General features: G+C 40.3%; 1 protein-coding gene across 1 annotated transcript in view; it reads left to right on the top strand.

Annotated features, from left to right (window-relative positions):
- LOC148836622 (chloride channel protein 2-like) overlaps positions 1 to 20,022 on the top strand; it is a 281,173-nt gene that overhangs the window by 173,231 nt on the left and 87,920 nt on the right. Inside the window, exons 11-15 of the mRNA XM_088914194.1 lie at positions 2,024 to 2,102; positions 2,446 to 2,571; positions 5,685 to 5,769; positions 10,381 to 10,482; positions 11,405 to 11,489. Of these exons, the coding sequence (XP_088770320.1) occupies positions 2,024 to 2,102; positions 2,446 to 2,571; positions 5,685 to 5,769; positions 10,381 to 10,482; positions 11,405 to 11,489 (477 nt within the window). The remainder of the gene's footprint in view (positions 1 to 2,023; positions 2,103 to 2,445; positions 2,572 to 5,684; positions 5,770 to 10,380; positions 10,483 to 11,404; positions 11,490 to 20,022) is intronic.

A 20,022-nucleotide genomic window follows, 5' to 3' on the forward strand; every position in this document is an offset into this window, starting at 1 on the left:
CAGTTTAAGGACTGAAACCATTGGGACCTTCATGGTGGCTGTCCAGTTGTGTTCAGAGAGGTTATGATTGTGTTAGATCAGAATTGTAACCGTTACTACACCAGGAATAAGGAGCAGACCTCATTGAATCAAATAAATGACCAGGCAAAATACTATATCGGGCTCCTGATCAGATTTGATTTAGTCAATGTGTAAATGTACTGTAAATGTAGTTATTGTTAACTGATAACATTTCCCATCACATTACCACTATTTACTTTACACCTATTGAAAGCCAATACATTAAAATCTTAAGGTCTGACAGATCTTCTGAAATGTTTAGGGATTTGTTTGTATTATACCCACCCAGTTTGGAATGTCCCAATTGTTTCATTTGCACCTTGGCTCAGAGCAAGAATCCCTATCCCGCATATGAAGAGAGTCAGACTGTGAAGGGTTCTTTCTAAAAAAAAAAAATCAGATTTTCCAAAAATCTGCCATGAGCGTATTGCATTTTATGAACATAGTCACATGTGTAATCACTCTTAGATGCATACCTTGGGCAATTGAAAAACGCTAATCAATCTGAACAGCATGTCATTGGGCTGCGGGAGGAACATTTGATACTTCCAGCATGTTTTCTGCAAATCATAAGCCAGCAGTCGTGACCCTTCATTGATGATAAAGGATGGCTGTTGAAGCAGCCCGCAGCAGGGACATCCAGATAAAGATAATTATACAGTACTTAAAGACAGAGGTCCCAAAATTTATCTGAACACAGAATGTGTATTGATTTATGGGATCGGAGGTCAGTTTCTGTGATGTGGTGTGACACCAGAGAATGTGTCGGTACAGCTGTGCTCTTTCTTGTCCGAGCTCCTGAAGAGGCTATGCTGAGAGGATGGGTTTTTCAGATTAGTGGTATGGCACTAGATGTTTTGAAGTGTGTGATTATTAGATGGTGACGTATAGTAATACATTCTGAGCTGTAGTTCAAGTGGTTTGGTTTTGTTTCATGCGGGGTTTCTCCTTATTATGGGCCTGCTGCTGAAGACCACTTGCTGGAGACCACTTGCTCCACTGGCAGGAAAGCTTCAAGGCAAATATAGTTCCCCACTCCCCCTCAGCCTAAGTGAGAAGGCATTCAGTGGTTTTATCACGAACTGCCGGGTTTTTACAGAACCCGCAGTGGAGGAGACTGGGTGAAATCTAACAAAGGACTTGGAGACATCCCAAAGCAGACAAGGAATCGCAAATGAAAACGGTATTTTGTCAGACACTGTGCTGTTGAATATCTACTCTATTTGTTATCTGTTTATTCGATACTTTAAATTGTGGAATTTTCCTTTTAACAAAGAACCCTATTTTATGACCTTTCAACACCCTCTGTTGTGTCTGGGATATTCTTTTGTATTATATAGTATTTTTACTGCACTTTCACTATAGCCTCTATTGTAACAGCGCTAAGGTGTGGTAACAAAATAAACATCTTATCTTCTTATTAAATAAGCCAAGTTTCCTACAGTAACCATTCTTTCTAGTTTTCTAGTACACCAGTTTCAGAATTGTTTCCATGATACTTAGCTTTAATTTTTTATTGTTCCTGTTACTTCATTATAGGTATTCGTAATACTAGTATAATTTTATAGGTATACTGTAGATTGTATTGTTTTCACTAGTAGCACATGGCTTCATAGTGCGTTTATAGATTAAGCATGTATTCACAAGACATTATTGATTCCCTCACTTTGCCTCTTTATTGCACCATGAATTAATTCCATAGAAAGCCTGTCCTCTCTCCTCTCTCTGTCTTGGGAAGATAATATAACGTAAAGAGAACATGGGGAATTCATATCTCACTAGCATGCGAGAAGCTGTGGGACATTTGCCTGGATGTTTGGTCAATCTTGGCAGCAATACCTGTGCTTCTTGTCAAACTCCAGCATGGATTACCTGGCCCTTCTAACGGGAAAATCACCAGTGTGTCAGCCAGCTCCGGCCCTGCTAGGTCAGGTGGTCAGGCTGACGCTCGCCTGTCTTGCAGAATGAGTCGCGGAACATCGAGATGCTGGCTGCCGCCTGCGCAGTGGGGGTGGGCTGCTGCTTTGCCGCGCCTATCGGAGGTGAGTGCCGCTGCCTGCCCACTGAGGGACATGGGTGTGTGGGGGTCTGCACTCTAGCTAGGCTCTGTCGTCCACACTTCTGTGACCGGCACCTAAGCCTGTTATTTTGTTTTTAAATCTATGAAATTTGTGTATCTCTTTAGGTGCTACTCTGTAGCTTTCTTTTCTGTGTTTAATTTGAGTTAAGCTTGCTTTAATAAATAACATACCAACCTATCTGCCGATTTATCTTTCTAATACATATATATTTGACCTATTTTGAAGTAATGTGGGGTGGTATGTTTGCTTTGATGAAGCTTCTCGCTGGCCCCTCTGACTGTGTGCTGTGTGGTTTCACTCCCAGGCGTCCTCTTCAGTATAGAAGTAACCTCAACATTCTTCGCTGTCAGGAACTACTGGAGAGGATTCTTTGCTGCCACCTTCAGTGCCTTTATCTTCAGAGTGCTGGCTGTGTGGAACAGGGATGAGGGTGAGTGTGCATCTCTGTGTGTGCACAAGGGCTCAGGTGTGCCAGTGTGCTTGTGCACATCAGCTGGTGTCTTGTTTCTCAGAGGGATCCTCATAGTTCCAGAGCTCCAGGTCTTCCTTCCAGCTGGGCTCACACAATGGCCTCATTTCCACACTTAACTGCTGATTTTCTGGTTAGGTCTTCTCCGCTTTAAAACTGTTGGGGACTTCAAGTTTCTGAGTGACGACAAGTGTTCCAGGAGCCTAAAACCTCTTAATGGAACCTTTAATATGTCATAAATGCATGAGCACACTGTAGCACTCAAGGAGCACAGGTCATGACTCCTGTGTTAATTGAGCTAATTAACTGACTAAGCTGATTAAACTGTTACACATATTCCAGGTCTTTACAAAATTGCTGATTTATATGGATGAACTACGATTTGCTGGATCGCCTGCTGGAATATGGCTCTGCTGGGACACTATTGGCAAGTCTTGAATTATAACCAGGAAATTATCATTCCAGTTCAGTTCAGAGGTAAATTGGGATGAAAATCAGAGGCTCTGAATCTTAGGAACAATCTTCATCTCCCTGCACGTTCAAAGACACAAGTGAAGCAGCAGCTAATATTGGCAAATACAGTTCTAACGTATGTGCTGGACATCCTTATTTAACTAACATTGAGCTCTGCAATCACTGAGAACCTCTGCTTCACACAGTTACGGCTCCAGAACTCGTGCTCAGTGGCAAGCACCGGTAATGAGGTTTTCCCCCATAAACAATTACTGTAACCCCCACTCAAATATACACATATTAACAAATTTTAATTTTCTGTTGCTGGATGATCAATTATTCTTCTGTAGGCAGTGGTGCTGGCCTCCATCTTTGCATCCATGTTGTGACTGTGCTCCCGATACCCTTGCTGACCATCGTGTCTTTAGTATTTTCTCAAGAGAAGATCTTTGTCTTTAGCACAGTGCCATTCCGCTACCTGGGTTGGGCTTGGTTGATTAACAATGAAGTCTCTGAATGAGTCACAGGTGATGAAGCACTAAGCCTGTTGGTCTGCTTCTTTTATGACATAGTCTTTTATCTCTGACTCATTGTGTGTCTTATTTATTAACCAACTATTTTTTGTTTAACCTGAACCTGAATCTGAATTTGATGGAGACTGAAGAATCTCATTTTACTGCTGTTGGTGTAACTGTGAAACTGTGTATGTGCACGTTTTCTACATTAATTTTGTTGATGTCTTTGTTTTTTTTCTTAAGTAAAAGTACAGCCAGCATGCTCTGATGTTTATTTTCTCTTTTCCCGCTGCTTGTCTGACTTGTTTTTTTAACGTATTATGTTATTTAACTTGTTTGTTGATGCTGCTGCTGTTCTTATGCTGTGTTTATGCCTTTGGTGAATCCAAATAAATGTAATTTTCTTTGTATTTTAGCACACATGCAAATAAGCATTTAATAGAAAAAACCTTCAATTCAACTTTATTTGTCATTATACTTACACGGGTGCATAGTATAGTGAAAGGTGTTTCTCATTAGCCTCTCAGGTGCAGTATATAAATAGAACAGAAGACAAGACAATAATTGAACAATAATAATAATTGCTTACACTTATATAGCGCTTTTCTGGAACTCCACTCAAAGCGCTTTACAGGTAATTGGGATTCCCCTCCACCACCACGAATGTGCAGCATCCACAGTAACACAGTAACAATAACAGTGTAATCAAAAACTTTGCAAATACGCAGACAGAAAAGTATACAACAGGACAAAAACAGTGCAGAAGTAATTCGGGGAACAGTGCAAAAAATAATATGGTGATTAGTAAATATTACAACTAGTAATAAATATTACAACTAGTAACATTTTTAAGTACAATTTCGGCTTACAGTTGTCGTGTATGTAGTGGTGTTGGAGTACAGTCTATGTGGGTACAGGAAGAAGTGAGGAAAGATCATTGTGTGATGGGAGGGAGTGGGGGCGTCACCAGCTTGACGGCTCTGGGGAAGAACATATTGCACTTGTGCATATGAAAACTAAATTAAACTGAGTTACTCAAGTGCAGATTTACAAAGGGGATCTGTGTGTGTGTTTATGTCTCTATTCAGTGGGTTGGAAGTCACTGATAGCCCACGCTCAAGTAACTTAAGCATCTCAGCAGTATGACCCTGTCAGCTGGTCTTTAATAAGCTGTCAGATCCTGCAACAGAGATTACCTCACACAGTGAAAGAGACAGTATAGTAGTGTGACCATGATCACTGATTGAAATGCGCGGAGAGTTATTAAGGGCAATGAAGATCCAACAAATAGATCAGAGAGATTCCACTGAAAATGTGTATCGATAGCCGAACAGAAAAGATGCCTTAGTTTCAACTCCAAGGTGTAATTATAAAGCCTTTTAGTTAATTTTCCTAAATTGTTCATTTAGTTGGCTCGGAATAATGTACAGCCAGTGACCTTAAAATACTTGCACAGGAGGCAGAATGTAGAGTGCGATAAAAGTAGTTTATCATAGCCTGAAAAGTGCAATACAAATTCTGAGCCACACAGTCTACAGGAGGAGAACCAGTAATTTTAGAGGATGTGTATGAATGCCATCAGAGATGGTCAAAACACTCCTAATGCTTTCTCTGTGTATCTGGATTCAATGCAGGGATTCCAGAGAAGGATGCAACAGGCACTTTATTTGGATTTTCCAGTTGCTATATAGGAAATCATGCCCCACAATTGTTCATATTCTCTTATTTGTGTTAACTGAATCTTAAACTTTCAGGTGGCTTCTCCAATCCAGATTTTCAGTGATCTATTCAGGTCATGTTCTTAATAGCCATAATAACCTGATCTGTAGCATCCCACCTAACGTCAGTTGTGCAGCTGTGATGCACCACTGAGCTGTAGAGATCCAACTTTGTTGTCCACATCGGTGGGTCATCATGCAAGTAAACAGCTAATCTGTGCTAGAGCAAGGGTGGATTCATTCAGACAAAAGCATGTGTGTGTTATGATCAGTGAAGTTCTCATCAGCTCTCTTTTCACAGATTGTTTTGTAGCATTGTTAAATAATTGATGATTCAGGTCTCGTCTGCGAGTCAGAGGACTCATCATAGTCTCTGCTTTCTCCCCAGAGACCATCACTGCACTATTCAAAACCCGTTTCCGCCTGGACTTCCCCTTTGACCTCCAGGAGCTTCCAGCCTTTGCAGTGATTGGGTAGGACTGGCAGCGAATGTGTCTGAGGGTGCGGTGGGTCAGTGGAGTGGGTGAGGAGGGAGATGGGGCTGGAGAGAATGGTGAAGTTTGGTCAGTTTCAGTAGTTTTTTTTTTAAAAGCCCCGTAAACCAGGTCTTGTTGTGTCACATGTTGTCTCTCCACAACGTGGAGCAGGGATTCAGCAGGGCTCAAACACTCAGTGGCACAGGTCACAGTGATGCTTGTCTGGGCTGTGGTGGACAGGTGACTGGAGATGTGAAGCTAGGGTGCATTGTCACACTTCACATCTGTATGAGCCAATAAAAAATAATGCTTCTACATCAACACCTGTGCCATCTGCTTCAATGCCGGAAATCTTTTTCCCATGTCCTACCAGACAAGTGCTGCTGGGAGCACACTTTTAGGCAGAAATGATTTCAAGATGTGAAGAACTGAGTTTCATCTCCTGCCCCTGGATTATAAAAAAAGTGATGGGGGTAGCAGAACAGCAATTCACAACTGACAGAGACTGGACTGGTAAACACAATATAGTATTACACTACAGTGGTGCATATTGGTTAACCCTGATACATTGTTAACTTGTACATAAAAGAAGATATTCACCACTAACAGGATCGGGTCAGTATATCTGTGGGAGTGGTTTTGCTGTAAGGAAAAGTGTCAGTTTCAATTCAATGCTGTGGGTAATAGATTAAATGCCTTTCAAAGGCACTTCTCAATGCACAATTCTTAGTTCAGGCACCTTGCTAGTTTTAAAATAAGCATGCAGGTGTTTCATCTGTAATTAATCCATTGATGAGATGATGAGATGACAGCTGTTTACACAGGGGTCTCATTAACTCAAACTGTTTACTCATCTTGGAAGTTTTATGCTCATCAGCCACATATAAAATCGTAATTTTCTTAACCGTAAGATTTTCCACATGACAGTTTACAGATGTTAAAAATGAAAACATTTCTTTAGAATACAGTAGCTGTTTCTAATAGAAAGATGTGTTTTGTCATTCTTCTACAACTGATTGAATACAAAGTCAACAGGTGGAAGAAAATCTATTGTTTGTGCAAATGAATACAGAACATCTGAGGTGAGGGCTTTTTGTATCTTGTTCTGAGGTCAAAGTTCACAGCATTGCAGCTTAAGTCATGGAGTCATGAGGAAGTTTATCTTATCAATCATGGGGACAAGGGGATCTGTATGCATAAAGATTTAGTCTTTATTGTAGGCATGATTTTGCTTCTTAGTTGATGGTTTTTATAGAATCTTAATTTAAAAACATTTTGCTGTTCCAAAGCAAGTTCCAATTCTTTAAGCATAACAGAAATTTGTAAACTTGCACCTAAATGGGTGTGTGTTGTTAGTATGAAGCCAATACATAAAGCAGCATGTTGGTGTCACATTGGCACAAAGTGTGTTTTCTTTCTATTTTTCTGTTTCTATTAAGGTGTGGTTTTGTTTTCGTGTATGTATTACGTTTTTTTCCACAAGAGCATTGTCTGGAGTCTACTTTGCCACTGGCAACCTGATAGCCAGTGGCTCTAAAGAAGATGGAGTGAGGATTCAAAATCTCAAAGACCTGTCAAAGAACTCCCCATTTCGTGCATTTACCTTGCTTTACCTTTATGAATCTGCCTCACAGTGTTACTTCTGTGGGGTCAGGTGCTTCCGTGCTGTGATCGGATTCACACCTCAGGTGTACAGGGGGCACCTCTGAAGACACAGCTGTTAACTCTGTTCAGGTTAAGCCAGTTATGGCCCTTTGAACTCATCCAGGTCAGAGCACCGGCCGTCTAGCTGCGGTTTTATTTTTTTATATTCCGTTGGGAATTTCACTATGGTACATTTAAAAAAAAAATGAAACTTTTGACAGCTGAGCATTTTTTCTTGTTGAAATGGGCTGTTTTCTGTTTCATTTTGCAGTGGCATAATGTACAGAAAGCCTTCATAATTGACCTGTCATTGCTGTAGATGTCAAAGAATGTCTCTCTCTATGCTTGATGGCCTCTCCTGAGTGATTGCCTTGGCATCAGTGTTGGTGCTTTATGGATGCAGTAGTTAATTTGATCTGTGGAAGGCAGGCACTCGCTGTTTCCTATAGCAAGTCAGGACTTTTTCTTTTGCTTTCTGTTGTTTTTTTTCTGTTCACTTGAGCTTTTATCTTTTATTTTATATTTTTGACTTAGTTCAATATCTGTATTTATAGAAGTAGTCAGACAGGCAGAGTTAGAAGTATACTGTATATAAGTTTTTTTTTTTTGGAAAGACTGAAAGATTATTGTGTCCATGCCTGAAGTGAGAATGTCTCTCAGCAGGTAGTGCTTATTTACTAGAGACAATCTGAGCTCCCTTGCTTAACAATGAGTCTCTGATTACAATCTCTGGGCTCTCAGCATGCAGCTGGTAGCAGCCTTTCTCTACAGCCATCACCTGTTAAAAAAAACTTTTTCCACATGCACAATTTCAAACACTCCTTCATAAAATCCCCCAAAAACTACTGAGAAAAACAGTAATAATTGATAAGAAGCATTTCAACTTCAGAGAACAGTGGAGGAGACTGGAGGCAACACTCTTGTGGCTAGTGTCTGGAGCATTAGCTTTTTTTCAGGTCTGGGGGATGAAGATTTCATTTAAAAGATCAATGTGAATTTATTTCAAGTCATATGACAGATGATTAACTTGTGGCTCAATGCATGTACATTTATTCTGTTAGGTCAGATTGTTGCTTCTTGCACTTTCTTCCACAGCCACGACATTCTTTTTGAAGAGTGTATGCAGGCATGACAAGAAATGCAAAGCTAGAAATTTCAATTTTAAAGGGAATTGTGTTTCATCCACCTGTTGCAAGTTGTAAGAGAGCAGGATAAGCACCTCCAGTGCTTGAGGTACACTGGTGGAATTCCTTCTGGCTCCAGTTTGATTTAGCTAATTATTTCTACCTTTTCCTTTTTAACCTTGAAATCCACATGTTTTGGCCCCTTCTAGTCCACCCTTGCAATCTGCAGCTTGTCCTTTGAATGCTAAGGGGCAGATTTTCTCAGATAGACTCAGATTAACCCCTGACCCCATCCCAATGAAAAGACAGACAGCAGATTCATCCTTTACTCAATTCCCGAATACCTGTCTTTCTAACAGTATTGTTTTGTAGGGACAGTGTTTGTTGTTCAACATTATTTGCTTTGGGATGTTTCCATATTTCCTTCTGTTCAGTTAATTCCTTCCACTGACTAAAATCTTAAAAGGACCGTCTACAGTGATCATATCATTTTGATAGTGTAGGACAGCCTTTTTGTGTTTTGAATCTTGACAAGTTTGATTTGCCACTAGAAGAATAGGCATTTGAATATGATTGACGGTGAAGTTGCATTGACAGAAGACACAGATGTAAACGAGCGATTTATACTGAGCTCACTGGCTGTCTAAACTCAATAAAAGATGCATGCTGTTGTGCAAAGGGGCTGCCAGCTTCACTTTCAAAGTAGGGCACTTGTGAGATATTTAGAATTCAGACCTGAAGACTAGTGTTCCTTAGGGACCAAGAATACCATGACTTTGAAGAGCTTTATTCTATCTGTCTATTATAGGAATGTGAATATTAATTAGTTTCATCTGTTTCACAATCCTAGAACAGAGAACCATCTAAAGAGGCTTCTAATTTCATTTGTCACATAAAAAAAATTAAAGTTAGGATAAGACACAGGTGTTTTCACCCTTGTTAGGACTCATTAGCAAGGCACAGCTAACCTTGACCAGTGAAATGGGCTTACAAATGTATCTTAAAAGAAGCTTTGATGTGTTTTTGAGAGGAAAAAGCCATTGCTGTTGGTTCTGAGAATAGCATTATAAATTAGCTCAAATCACAGCGGAACGAGAAGTCTCTTTGGGTGTCTTTTCTTCCCACAATTGTGATATGTTCTGAGATAATATCCGTCTCCATGTTTTCGATAATCAGTGGTTACTCCTAACTTCTAAAAACAGCCTAACCCTGCAAGTGTTACCTGTACAATGTCTGTCATCTTCATGTACTGTAGATGTTCTACTGCTTCTTTAACAGTTTGCTCTGTTAGAGAAATGAATATGGTTAGTTAACTCTGAACTGTTGCCGGAACCTCACTTAAGTGCCCTGATGTACTAGTGGATCTTCATGTAGCACTAGTGGATCATCACTGTAAATAAGAATTTGTAAACAGTTTACTAATCTGATTAAATAATGGATTACATGTGAAATTAGATGCAGCAAATCACGTCATTTTTACAAACTGTACAGTATTTGATATTATTTTCATTCTTAAATATTTGGTTAATATTTAAAAAAAAACATGAGATACAGTAAGCCTTCTGGGCAAATAAGGGTATAATATGAAAATATTTTTCTTTATCACCTTTAAAGCAATGATCAGTTTTAGACACAGGGTACGTTTTCTTACAGAATGTAAGTTTTTACTCATTTATACTAATTTCTCAGTTTAATCTAAATGTTGTTTATTTTCTGCATTTTTACTTTTTGTTGCCTGTTTCTAAGGTTTCTCTAAAGGATCCCACAGGTGTTGACACACTCTGTCTTTAAACTCTGTGTTAAGACTCTCTTTCTCTCTACCTGTCCATCTTTTTTCTAGGATTGCCAGTGGCTTTGGAGGAGCTCTCTTTGTTTACTTGAACAGGCTGATTGTTCAGTTCATCAGGAAGCAAAAAGCCATCAACAAGTTTTTGATGAAAAAGTAAGTCTGGTTTAGTTGTCCTGTTTTTAATTATCCCAGGGCAGTTTTGCTCTCACCTTAATTCTAAAAGTAGAAAGTGTAATCCATTATTAATTGATTTAGGTCTGCATTTTTATTTAGTTGTTTGTCTCTCTGAGGTTTGTTTTGCAAAGCTTTGAAAGTATAACCAAAAATGTTATGTTTATATAAACACTATGCAAAGAAAATTAAGTAGCAGATTGTTTTGCTGTTAAAACATTAATGCGTTTAAAATGGACATCTCAACACACAAGCTCTGAATCGGTACTAGTACAGAGTATTCAGATGTTAAGTCATAATTAATTATCTGTTTTTCAGTCATTTTACAATGACATAACCTCCCTTTATGTTGCAGTTAACTCTTATTGCCTCTTCACTAGAACCCACTTTTGCAAAACCTACAGTATTTATATACCCTCTAGGTATAGAAGGTTTGTTGTTGGCATAAACCATAATTATTTTAATGCCATACCTGTGATTATTGTGCATCCCAAAATCCTCTGTTGTGGTCAAAAGAATACTGTCTCATTCACTATGTCTCAATGGTGAAAACACACAACTACAGTATATCAGTAATGTGCTGGACTGCAACGTGAGCTCAACAGCTCTGGAATGAGTGATCAGTGGTACCTGTGGATTCTGCCGGAGGGACTGGTGAGGTGACCCACTCAGCAGCTGTGAAGTGAGGGGAAGAAGTGTCTCAGGAGCCGTTTCGTAATTAGTAGAGCTTTAGCATTTTTAAAGAGAATTGGCCAAAGTCTAGTATAAGGGGACATCAGGTGACAAAATGTGGAACAATGGGAAAAATGTGTGGCCTTAATTCAATGCTCACTCTGAAGCCTTCATTTTAAAGTTTGAGTGATGTGTTTATGAATTTTTCAGTAGATCTCTCTTTTTCTCTCAGACGTCTTTTATATCCTGCTCTGGTGACCCTTCTTGTCTCAACCCTGACCTTTCCCCCTGGTTTCGGACAGTTTATGGCTGGAAAGGTAAGGAGACTCCTGCAATGGGACACTCACTTGCATGAGTGGGGAGACCAAATGATATATCTGTTCCCCAAAACCCGGCAGCATATGGGTGGCATTGTCACTTACCTCTGTAACCCATGAGACAGAAATAAAAAGGTGCCTGTTAGACTGCCTTGCTATTCGTTGCAGAGTTCAGAGATGGTTCCTGTGCATAATCTCATCATGAAGCCCAGGGATTTTCAGTCTGGAAAACTCGACGCTTTCTTGATTTATTTTCAGCTTACTTCTTGGTTATTTCTAATCGAATGCTATAATTGCCTTTCTACTTTGTGCTATCAGTTCTTGGATAATTTTCAGCTTTTGGAAAATTGGATAATAGTAATAACATAAACCCTGCACCACGATCTTAGTCTCAGAATTTCCCCCATTTAAGTCTGTTGTTTCAGTGTGTACAGTACGTGTCCAAAACAAATGGCCCATGCAGAACTTATTGGGTGTCATATTGATTTCGCATGTAATTCCCAGTTCAGTGTGTACAGCACGGCCACCTATTCATACAGGAGCAACAGTTTATTAATTCAGTTAAGAGAAAAGACAGGTCTGCTTTGCTTATTGACAGCTCCCGTAGCACGTGAAGCGGTGTACAGTTCCCAGTATTCCCGAAGCCCAAGAGTGCAGAAAACTGTTCCCAATAATGAATAGTTCAAATCAGGTAACAATAAAGCATAAAAAGAAACAAAACACAAGAAACAGATAACAATTAAAGTCAAACTATTCAGCTAGTTAGGCTCCTCCTGCTCTCTTATATGGGCAGGTGTCAGTGTAAACTGGCTCCTCCTTCTCTCTTATATGGGCAGGTGTCAGTGTAAACTGGCTCCTCCTCTCTCTTATATGGGCAGGAGTCAGTGTAAGATGGCTCCTCCTGCTGCCTTGTATGTACAGCTGTCAGTGTAAGATGGCTCCTCCTTCTCTCTTATATGTGCAGGTGTCAGAGTAAGATGGTCCACCTTCTCTCTTATACAGTATGTGAAAGTGTCAGTGTAAGATGGCTCCTCCAAGTCCACAAACAGACAGTTTGATCTCAAAGTGTTCAGCCCACATGGTCTAACTCAACACTCACTACACATCAGACTGGTTTGGAACATGACTTGAATAACAGATAACCTGAAATCCTCTTTATACACCTGTAATCACTCTTTATTGCTTTATACTTTATAGCCAATATTAGATTTTAAGCATACAGTATATGACTTTTGTATGAAGGCTACATATTCCATCGTTAATTACCACCCTCAAGTCTTTTGGTTTGAAAGTAGAATTATTTTATTAAGAAAGCAGACAAGCATCTAATTCTGTCCAAACTCAGTCACTGTATTTAACCTAGAAATTTACATGTTGAGCATTGTGTGTGCTGGAGTACTGAATATGCGAATGCTATTGGTATGAAACCAGGCCTGTAATGCAGTGTGTTTTTGGTTAAGGTAATATTTTGGAGGTGGAGGGGAAGTAATGACTATAATGTCCACTCAAAGACAGAACAAGGCACAGCTTCTGCCAGGATTCTCCAAACTGTTCACCCTCCAGCAGGAGGCAGACCAGTCGCTGAGCCAGGATTAGTTGGGCAAGAATAAGCCAGTATGACCAAAGTCGTTGTTCAACTGCCCCATCTTACAGAGCGAGTGTTGGACTTTTCCCACATACAGACCATCTATGACTTTTTCACTCCTTTAAACAGCCTGCAATTCACAACTGGCAAACTACTGAAACTAAGGAGTGTGAGCCTGGTCTCTACCTGGATGGGAGACCTCTTGGGAAAGCTATGGTTGCTGCTGGATGACGTGTTAGTGGGGCCAGCAGGGGGCGCTCACCCCGCAGTCTGTGATAGTGATGGGGACACTATACTGGAAAAAGGTGCGGTGCTTTGAATGAGATGTAAAACCAAGGTCCTGACTCTCTGTGGTCATTACAAATCCCAGGGTGCATCTCGAAAAGAGTAGGGGTGATACCCCAGCATCCAGTGGAGTGTCCAGAAAAGCTCTATGTAAGTGTAAGGAATTATTATTATTTCTTTTCCTCTTCAAGATAATTCAACAATGTCTTAGTAATGCAAGAAATCAACTCAGCTGTTTTTTTTTTGCTGATTCTGCTGGTGTTTCTCATACACATTTGAACACTTGAAAATGCAAAGAACATACTCAGCCAGCTCACTTCCTGTCTCATCAGAAACATTTTTCAAGTCCTCAAAAGAACGTTGAATTAAGGGTATTTGTGTTCGGTAGTTATTTACTGGTTGGCTAATGGCTACAAGCGACAAGTTACATAGCAAGGTTATTCCTAAGCTGGAGCCAGACTTCAAACTGCGCACACAATTCAGGCAGGTGCCTGTGGGCAGCAATTGCTGATTCACAAGCTGTTAGCATATAGTGTTAGAGATCTGTGAAGCAGTCAGACAAGAGACCAGTGCAATGTCTTTCTTCTGCCTCATCACTCTGGCCTGGAGACCTGCAGAGAGCTGAGCAATTGTGTCCCTGCTGTTTCTTCATAAAATACAACAGAAAAAAACTGGGCTAATGATACATGAAATAGCCCTTCATTTCTGACTAAAAAACAATGCAAGATTAAAAATTACGGCCTTATCTTGCCTGACTATGCTGCCCCCTGCACTTGTCCTCTTTCTCATTGTCTGTATTGCGCTGTAGGCTGTTTGATGCCCTGTGAATGGTCTGCTGTTTCCTTGCCCTCTCACCCTGGAATCCTGGCCCTTTTCTCTGAAGGACGATCAGCCTCAGAGCTCTGTTGGTCGAACTGAATATTCAGCAGCTGCTGGAATGAGATGGAAGTTTCAGTTACTCTCCAGTGGAGTTATGTGATGGGTGGGTAAAAGCAGCCATGACTTTCTCCATGACCCTTGGCCTGTTCTGTGCAGAGCTTCGTTAAAGTTCCTTCAAGGGCTGCAGGAGACTGGCTTCATCTCCATTCCAGAGCTGAATTAGTATCCCATAGTTGTCAGAATTAAAGCTTCACAATCCATTTAATTGGATATTTTGCAAGTGTGTGTAAGGCACAGCAATGGCAAACTGAGGTGTTCCTCAGTCAATGCTTCATACACTGCACTCCATGGTGATAGGACACAGTCCCTTTGACTTAATGCTCAGTCACCCTGTCTTGAAGTTACACCCTGCTTTCAATTGAGAAATGTCCAACCAGGGAAATATCAGAGAATAGAGACCAGGTTAGACCCAGGAAAGCAATTTCTTCATGGCCTCTTTTGAATGTTTATTTTACTACGTTAAGCATAATTTGCTGGGGAGACAATAGTATTGAAAATGCAGATGAAAGGATGTAAGGGAGCTTAGGCAGTGCTATTTCCATTTCCCTCCAAATACACAATGTGATCTGCCACCTTTTCACCTCTGGGCTGCACTGTAATCGCAGGATTTCCCCTCTAGCACCCAGCTGTACTGATGCTGCTGATTTTCCAGCTACTGCAGCCAGATGTCTTGAGCAAGGTGTTGTGCTGCTGGAGAGATTAGGAATCAGGGCCTGGAGCTCACTCCAAAGCAGTGCACAATACTGTTCACAGTGGCATTCTCCGGGGGTGCCTGCAATATTTCAAAAGGCTCTGTTGCCTGAAGGACTGCATTGTCAGCAGAGTCTGGAGAGCTCTTTAACTGTTGATCACAGAACGCGTTCAAGGAGGAGGAAAAAAAAGTGAAAGGGAGAAATCTGTATTTGGGAGGGCTGTCTCTTTGATCTTTTGTTTCTATTGCCAGCCAGAAGGCACAAGGTGGAAAGATGTAGAGGGAGGAGAAATGAGATGGCCTCACTTACAGACCGCCCTGACCAAAGACAGGCCCTGATCACAGTTGTCCTTACTCCCCACTCCCGGTGGCTCTGTGGGTCTCTAAGCTACCTGGCTCCTGTCTCCTGCTTTTGGTGTGCACTGTTCAGGTTGTTGTGCCAGTTACACACTCGAAGGCCATTTTACTTCAGTGCACCTCTTACTCCTTATTAGCTTCAGCAGGTACAGAAGTCAGAGAAAAAAACGGGTGATCACAAGGCAGCTCAGCCCCGACGCCCACCATTTCTGAGCAGATTGTCTGCATCTGCATTATTTTATTTTGCTGCAGAAGGCGAAGGTTACAGAGAGAAGAGGCTGCGGGATTTTTGTTTAACCCTGTTCTGACCAAAGTGGCACAGTGACGCAGTGGTTAGGATTCCTGCCTCGCAGCTCTAGGGCCCTGGGTGGCTATGTGTGTGGAGTTTGTACTGTAGTTTCTCCTCATGTTTGCAAGGGTTTCCTACCACAGTCCAACAATATACTGATAGGTTAATTGTTTTCTGGAAAAACTAGTCCTAGGTGTGAGTGTGTACGTGTCTGTGTTTATCCCTGTGTGTCTACCCTCCGCCATCCCTGCATACACTCGTTGCTACCCTGCTTTCCCTTGACCCTGAATTAAATGACGTAGTTAGAGAATGGACGGGCGGACTAATTTAGCCAGCCATGCTCAAGGGTATGTTATTGTAGTTGATGACAAGCTATGATTCTCCTCCATTTCCGCTAGATTTCTGAGTTCTGTGACTGTAAGGTCCTATTTGTCTAGATAAAGATTTCACTCATCAGAATTAGACCTCAGGGCTCCTAGGTTGTTTTCTTTGCCCCACTGGTTTTCTGTTTGGTTGGACTGGTATTTGTTTAAAACTGGAGGGACATCATAATCGTCATTCAATACCTCTTTAAAAAATGGCTTCTGCGACTGCTTTTCTTAAGTTTCGTCTCCCAACACAATGTCTTTCCATAACCTTGCTCACAGTATCTCCCGCTTTCAGACCCACCTAGAGCTGTACCAAACACAAGACATTTCCAGCTTTTATTGGATACTTTGTTACAACACATTTAGTAGAAAAAGCCATATCCTAAAATATGTTGTTCCTCTGAGTACTGTATTTAAAAACGGTCAACAAGAGAGTTTTACATCACAAATGAGGATGATTACTGTCCTCCCAAACTAATCTAAAAGCAGCTGTGTTAGTTTTGAATTTCCTTGACTCATTGCATTGAACAGATAACTGTCATTCTTGTGTTTGTGTTACATGCATCTCTATCCCTTTTCATTCAGATAAATTATGTTGAAAGATTTTTTTATATTTTAATTAACTGTTTGCAAGTAGTAACAAAACAATCAGATTTCATATTTTCTAATTAGGGGTTCACCATTTCTGTGTACTGTATATTTCCAGGTAACACATCCCCTTATAAACTTATAAAAGCAAATTATTGCTTTTAAGCGACCTTTGTCTCCTAATTAAGAGGAGTATTCAGCATCACAAGCTTGTAGATCTTTTTTACAAATCATTAAGATTTTAGATCCCAAGTGGGACCCTTGTAAGAGCTTATATACTCAGAATGTATACATGTGTATGTAAAGAGTGTAACATGTATGTAAAGAGAGAGAATTATCAAGTGCACAGACAATGAGATAACCATAGCCCTTGTACGTTGTCACACTCGATAATAGTATCAGTCAAATAAATAGTAATAAGTACATACTGTAGACTGCTTATGATTGCTACATTTCTCTCACAGGTTTATTAGCACCATGTCACACTTTTATAATTCAATATTACCCTGTAATACTGGGGTAGTACTCAGCTTTGTCCATAAAAAGAAATCCAAACATCCCAAAAAAATGCAGATGTGTTTCCATTCTGTCAGTGTTTTTCTGTATACTGTATCTGTCCACAGGGCACAGGTCAGAGGGGGACTGGGGTAAAATCAATACTCACTGTCATGGGAGATAAACCCCAGTGGGCAATTGAGTCACACCCAGGGTACATACTGTACCTTTGGGAACACAGCTGGCCAAAGCTCACAGGAGAACAAGCAGACTGTGCTTAAATAGGAGTCACTAGCTAGAATCAAAATATAGGACCCTAGAGCAAAATGCTGTAGTGTGTTTAATCTCTAAATAGGTTCTTTAATGTTGTGTTAAACTGCTGCAGTACAGTGATGGTATCCAATACAACCACATATTGGTACAGTTATTTACTGTACCTACCTCCTGCTGCAGCCAGACACCACAGACTTATTCATGAAGAACAAGTATGTCCAAATAACTCAGGAGCTTTTAGTTAGGGGCAAATCTTAATCCTTCCTGAACCATATTGTGGAATTATCTGAAGCTCATTTGGAGAAGGGGCTGACGGTAGCTAGCGGGATGTTTTCACCTCAAGAGCAGTGATGATCTGTACAGTCATCTATTTTCAGAATATATATTGCAAGACAGTGTCAGGGAATTTTGTGTGTTCTATGCATTATGGCAGTCTGTATCCTTCGAAACCCAGGAAATAAACAGGATTATCATACTCCAATTCTGCAGGACAATATAGTTTCTTGGTTTACTAATCAGCTTGGGCCTACAAAAATAGTTTAAAAACTTGACCTACCTAGCAACTGCAAAAATTATAGAGCCAGTGTTTTGTCACATGTTTACATTGGGTCAAAGTCTTTTGACAGGTAAAAGCAGCCATTAAACATTAGGGCTGTCAGGTAACCAGCAATAGTGCTCTTCATAACTGTGGCAGATACAGTGAATTCAAGCCAATCTATAAACAATTGACCACAGGATCATGTTTATAGCATTTATCCAAGGAATCATACTGTAGATGTCTTACTGTATCTCTGCATGAAATCTGCAAATAGTCTCTTCATTACAAGAATTTCCAAATAGAGAACAGTTCATTTTTTACATTTGTCGACATTTTCAAACATCCAGCACTGTTTCCATAGTCTAATGTTAAATGTTAAAGTCCAAAGTGTTTCCCTCAGAGCATCAGTCATTATTGATAAATATAAAAGTCGCAGTGCTTTTTCACATCACATGTCCCACTGTCATCTATTTTGGCAAACACATTTTATCACCTGTTACAGTTTTTGCCACTTGATGTATCACTGTACTGTACAGTAGCTTACTTCCCTCTACCTGATGGTATTGAGTGTCAAGTTCATAGTGCAGGTGTGCAGAAGATGCTCAGGTCTTCATCTGTGCTTTCAGTTTTCCAGAAGCCCAGAAGTACCATCTTTATAGACTTGTGTAACCTGGCATTACACTGTTTTTATATGCCAGAACAGGATTAGTGGATAAATCTGCAGTATTTAATATATTGCAATATGCAGTATTTTAATATTGTTTTTTCTGCACTCATATCTGGCAATAAATCATTTTAGTTAATGATGGGTCGTGCAATGAGAATTCATGTTTTTTCATTTGCGAGTGAGGAAGCAGTTGGCCTAAATAGATTTGTGTATGTGTTAAAGATCCTGCTATCTCAAAAACAAAGCAACAAAAACAAAGATGTACAGTATATTGATGTGGTAATAACTAAAATAATAGAAAAATAATAGAATAATAATAAATAATAGAATTGCTTAAATACTGTAGATTTACTTGTGAGTTGTGTTATTCATTCTGAGGACTGGCAGATGCCACTTGGAATTTCATCTGTCTCATAAGCTCTCAGTTAAATGGATTAAATTGTTGGCTCCACAGGACAGAATCAGTGTTTATTTTCCAGGTGTTGTAAGGATGAATATATTTTAGCATATGAACTTGACTCATGGTGCAGTACAGTAGCTTACTGGATCTTAAACTGTTAAATGCTTGCAGTTAATCAAATAATTAGATCAATCTAGTTAATTGAGCTCTCGAAGTTGGAATGAGATTGCATCCCTCCAGGAGTCATGTGAACATAAGGCCACAGATGTTTATTTGCCACAAGTAGCTTTTTGATGCTGCATCCAGGGATTCATTATGAGCAAAACGTCTTAGACATCTAGAAGCAGCATCCTTTGGGAACTGAGTTGAATACTCCTATGTGTAGAGTACAGTATGCTTCAAGCTTTTTTAAAAGAGAGAGCAGGAGCTATGGATCTCTGATACTGAGCTTCCCTGGAGTACAGACCTAAGGAGCAATCAGAAGTACTCTTTTTTAAGTAGTAGTTTCTAAGGATCCTCAGAGAGTGTGCAGTTGTAGGGCCAGCCGGTACTGCTCTGCTGATGCAGGTTTGGATGCTGTGAGCAGACACCCAGAGACAGGACAAGAGCTGCTGGCCTTGCATGCCCTAGGCTGAGAGGACACCTTGCCTGACATTATACCCATCGAGTGTCTCCAGCCGCTGGCCTGGCGGAGCAATTAATGAGCTCATTAATGCAGTCCTTGTACCTTCAGGGCTCAGCGGGAGCACACAGATAACATGCCCATTTCCTTAATGCAGAACAAAGCTGGAGTTGTATTTAGCTAATAAACCAGCAGTAGATTGGACTTTGGTGGGGGGGGGCAGGGGATCAGTGGTTTAATGTGTCTAATTATCTTTCTGATTTGCTGATGAAAGGCTGGCACTAATCCAGGACAGAAGCTCCATGTGTGGGCTCCATTTCTGAGGATGAACTGTCTTTTTTTTCCATTACATACTGTATAGACCACGTCTGTGTAGTATGAGACATGATTAGGTTGTAATGTTCATTTTAGTGTGAAAATAAATGAATAAGAAAGA

Source organism: Atractosteus spatula, chromosome 4, assembly GCF_055471065.1.
Source record: "Atractosteus spatula isolate fAtrSpa1 chromosome 4, fAtrSpa1.hap1, whole genome shotgun sequence".
Lineage (NCBI taxonomy): Eukaryota > Metazoa > Chordata > Actinopteri > Semionotiformes > Lepisosteidae > Atractosteus > Atractosteus spatula.